The following is a 5,000-nucleotide window of genomic DNA, read 5'->3' on the forward strand; positions in this document are numbered from 1 at the left end:
TGAAGTCATGTGACCGTGCTGTAGTTCCTTTATAGCCCAACATTAGCCTCCTTTAGCTTAGCGGTGGTGACGTGAAGTCATGTGACCGTGCTGTAGTTCCTTTATAGCCCAACATTAGCCCCCTTTAGCTTAGCGGTGGTGACGTGAAGTCATGTGACCGTGCTGTAGTTCCTTTATAGCCCAACATTAGCCTCCTTTAGCTTAGCGGTGGTGACGTGAAGTCATGTGACCGTGCTGTAGTTCCTTTATAGCCCAACATTAGCCTCCTTTAGCTTAGCGGTGGTGACGTGAAGTCATGTGACCGTGCTGTAGTTCCTTTATAGCCCAACATTAGCCTCCTTTAGCTTAGCGGTGGTGAAGTGAAGTCATGTGACCGTGCTGTAGTTCCTTTATAGCCCAACATTAGTCTCCTTTAGCTTAGCGGTGGTGACGTGAAGTCATGTGACCGTGCTGTAGTTCCTTTATAGCCCAACATTAGCCTCCTTTAGCTTAGCGGTGGTGACGTGAAGTCATGTGACCGTGCTGTAGTTCCTTTATAGCCCAACATTAGCCTCCTTTAGCTTAGCGGTGGTGACGTGAACTCATGTGAACGTGCTGTAGTATAGCCCAACATTAGCCACCTTTAGCTTAGCGGTGGTGACGTGAAGTCAAGAAGACTGTTTTTTGTGTTCAAATAGAAAGTATTTGTTTTAATCGGATTAATCTAAGTAATAAGGAACTGTTGAATCAATCGTCAAAATAGATGCTAATTGCAGTCCTGATGTCTTGAGTGACATCACTGGATGGGACAGTTTAATGGATGAATGCATGCATAATAGATGTGTGGATGGATAAATATGGAGAGCTTTTTAAAGACAGACTGACTGCTGCTCATAAGTGAGAAACTAGGGTTACATAACCACCAGGAAGCATGACATTTCCCCCGGTGTGAAAGAACGAGTCAGAGCTGGTTCTGCCTCTCTGAGAGAGAGAGTCTGAAACCATGCATCAACCTGGTTAGATGTTTTGCAAGTGCTTCAAAAACCTAATCTGAAGACGAACTGATGTCTGGATTGTATGGGGAAGAGTCCTCTCACTCTGGGATAAACATGTTTTCATCTTGTCTAAAGAGAATCATATGCACAGATCTTCACCCTGCTTTCTCATTTGATCTAACCAGGAGAGATGAACGCAGTAGTTACAGTTCACACCTGAGGAGGGTTGTAGTCTATTTTCAATACAATATACTATCAGTGTAAATGCAAAAAAGTGTACTAATGGAGCGTATCTTGGAGGTGTACTAATGGACTAAAAATATTGATTTACTCTGGGATCGTTTACAGTGCTTCTCACATTTTTACAAAGCTGTGGCTCAGTGGGATAATGCGTTTATCTCCGGATCAGGGGAGAGCACTGGTTCAATCCCTGCTGCAGTCAGCATGTCGTTGTGTCCCTGGGAAAGACACTTCACCCCAAACTGCTCCTGTGGGGACGGCCATCAGTTGTTGAATGTAGGTCGCTTCGGAGAAAAGCGTCTAAAGGCCCAGATACACCGGCCCGAAATCGGCAGTAAATGGGAGTCGGGCCGAACATGAGCGTGGGCACGCCCTATTCGGAGTGGTGTGCTAGGAGCAGAATTTGTTCGTCAGTAAATGCTGGGTTTGCTAGGAGATGTGGGACTGCGTTATCTCCTTTCGTTTGGTCCAGAAAGGTACAGTGGACATGTTTTGTGATCCAACAAAGAAAGCTCTGAAGCCTTTCCTAGGAACCTTCCTGAGAGAAAGACTCTTCAACTTTCCATCATCTAGAGCAGCGGTTCCCAACCTTTTTTGTCTCGTGTACCCCTTGAGCTGGCCTCCATTCTATAAGAACCCCCCCCACTCATCTGTGATCATTCGCCTACATTTCTTCATGTATTAAAACCTTTGTTATTGAATGAAAATCACTTGCATAACTCACATTCAATACAAATGCATTTAAACTTGAAATGTACACTGGTTTTCAGGTAAAACAATGATGTTAAGACTCACTAATGTATTTTTGTAGGAGAAGACCCTCCCCTATGAACAGTCACTTTTATCGGTCATATTTGAATGGAAACATTGTTACTTTCTGTATTCATGTACGACAAAAGTTATTTATTTATTTGACGATGACTTGCGCTATATTTAGAACGCCTGGCACCTGCGTACCCCCTGCAATCCCCTCAAGTACCCCTAGGGGAACCACTGATCCAGAGAATCAAACTCTGATCTAGAGAATCAATCTCTGATATAGAGAATCAAACACTGATCTAGAGAATCAAACTCTGATCTAGAGAATCAAACCCCGATCTAGAGAATCAAACTCTGATCTAGAGAATCAAACTCTGATCTAGAGAATCAAACTCTGATCTAGAGAATCAAACACTGATCTAGAGAATCAAACTCTGATCTAGAGAATCAAACACTGATCTAGAGAATCAAACACTGGTATAGAGAATCAAACACTGATCTAGATAATCAAACTCTGGTCTAGAGAATCAAACTCTGATCTAGAGAATCAAACACTGATCTAGAGAATCAAACTCTGATCTAGAGAATCAAACACTGATCTAGAGAATCAAACTCTGATCTAGAGAATCAAACACTGATCTAGAGAATCAAACTCTGATCTAGAGAATCAAACTCTGATCTAGAGAATCAAACTCTGATCTACAGAATCAAACACTGATCTAGAGAATCAAACACTGATCTAGAGAATCAAACTCTGATCCAGAGAATCAAACTCTGATCTAGAGAATCAAACACTGATCTGGAGAATCAAACACTGATCTGGAGAATCAAACACTGATCTAGAGAATCAAACACTGATCTAGAGAATCAAACTCTGATCTGGAGAATCAAACACTGATCCAGAGAATCAAACTCTGATCGAGAGAATCAAACTCTGGTCTAGAGAATCAAACACTGATCTAGAGAATCAAACTCTGATCTAGAGAATCAAACTCTGATCTAGAGAATCAAACTCTTCTCATAAACACAGATCCAGAGAACCAAACACTGATCTAGAGAATCAAACACTGATCTAGAGAATCAAACACTGATCTAGAGAATCAAACTCTGATCTAGAGAATCAAACACTGATCTAGAGAATCAAACACTGATCTAGAGAATCAAACTCTGATCTAGAGAATCAAACTCTTCTCATAAACACAGATCCAGAGAACCAAACACTGATCTAGAGAATCAAACACTGATCTAGAGAATCAAACACTGATCTAGAGAATCAAACTCTGATCTAGAGAATCAAACACTGATCTAGAGAATCAAACACTGATCTAGAGAATCAAACTCTGATCTAGAGAATCAAACTCTGATCTAGAGAATCAAACACTGATCTAGAGAATCAAACACTGATCTAGAGAATCAAACACTGATCTAGAGAATCAAACTCTGATCTAGAGAATCAAACACTGATCCAGAGAACCAAACACTGATCTAGAGAATCAAACACTGATCTAGAGAATCAAACTCTGATCTAGAGAATCAAACTCTGATCTAGAGAATCAAACAATGATCTAGAGAATCAAACACTGATCTAGAGAATGAAACTCTGGTCTAGAGAATCAAACTCTGATCTAGAGAATCAAACACTGATCTAGAGAATCAAACACTGATCTAGAGAATCAAACTCTGATCTAGAGAATCAAACACTGATCTAGAGAATGAAACTCTGGTCTAGAGAATCAAACTCTGATCTAGAGAATCAAACAATGATCTAGAGAATCAAACACTGATCTAGAGAATGAAACTCTGGTCTAGAGAATCAAACTCTGATCTAGAGAATCAAACACTGATCTAGAGAATCAAACTCTGATCTAGAGAATCAAACTCTGATCTAGAGAATCAAACACTGATCTAGAGAATCAAACTCTGATCTAGAGAATCAAACACTGATCTAGAGAATCAAACTCTGATCTAGAGAATCAAACACTGATCTAGAGAATCAAACTCTGATCTAGAGAATCAAACTCTTCTCATAAACACAGATCCAGAGAATCAAACACTGATCTAATCAAACAGCTTGGATCATGGTTAGGTCCGTAACCCTGGTGTCCTGGCGATTAATCCTAGCATCCATGTGTGTGTTTCCTCCCCCTCCAGGACACGTTGGGGGGTCACTTTGACGCGTCCCAGGCTCTGGTGGGGGATCTGTCTCAGTTCAACCTGTGGGACCGGGTCCTGAAGCCAGCTGAGGTGCTCGCTCTGTCCGAGTGCAGCTCCTCGGCGCTGGGGAACATCGCGCCCTGGACCGACCTGGACGTAGACGTCTATGGAGGAGCCACCAAGGAGACTCTGGACCCCTGCCACGCCCAGAGTTCTGGCCCCAAACAGTGAGGGGAGGAGGGGGTGGAGTTAGTGTTGGTGGACGGAGAGATGGACGGAGAGATGGACCGGTTTCTGTTTGTTGTTAGTGTTGGTGTCGTGGATCCGATTGTAACACTCACAACATTAAAGCTCCCCTATCATACTGTTTTTCATTCATATATTATGAGTCTCAGATATATACAAAACCTCTTTTTGGAACTAAATGAATACTCACTAGAGTGGCTTGAAACACATGATTATATGATTATCTTTTGAAGTGGGATTTAGTGTTGGGATGCCTGCTGCTGGACAGAGAGATGGACCGGTTGTTTCTGTTTGTTTTTAGCGCTGCTGTCCACGTGTAATCCTGCAGAGAGTCACCTGAGTGCATGAGAGGAAACACTGGCATGAAGCGCACTCTTGTGGAAACATTAAATGTAGATCAAAATAACCACGCATTCAGGCAGAGGCTCTCAAAGTCAACTTTATTGTCAATCTTTCAGTTTGTGTGTACTGACAGAGATCGAAATACCGTTTCCCACAATCCCGAATACAAAAACAAATATATATAAAAATATGTATGCACATATGTATATAACTATTTACACAATCAAAAGAGACATACAAGTATACATATGCACATTAAGATCTAAATAAAAGCACAACAATCAA

At 41.6% G+C, this 5,000-nt stretch overlaps 1 protein-coding gene across 1 annotated transcript in view; it reads left to right on the forward strand.

Moving 5' to 3' along the window:
• Positions 1-5,000, forward strand: part of nptxrb (neuronal pentraxin receptor b) — a 27,314-nt gene that overhangs the window by 20,038 nt on the left and 2,276 nt on the right. Inside the window, 1 exon segment of the mRNA XM_079643151.1 lies at positions 4,125-5,000. This exon segment is cut by the window's right edge and continues 2,276 nt beyond it. Within this exon segment, the coding sequence (XP_079499277.1) occupies positions 4,125-4,358 (234 nt within the window). The 3' untranslated portion in view covers positions 4,359-5,000.

The sequence above is a fragment of the Notothenia rossii genome (genome assembly GCF_949606895.1).
Source record: "Notothenia rossii genome assembly, chromosome: 1".
Lineage (NCBI taxonomy): Eukaryota > Metazoa > Chordata > Actinopteri > Perciformes > Nototheniidae > Notothenia > Notothenia rossii.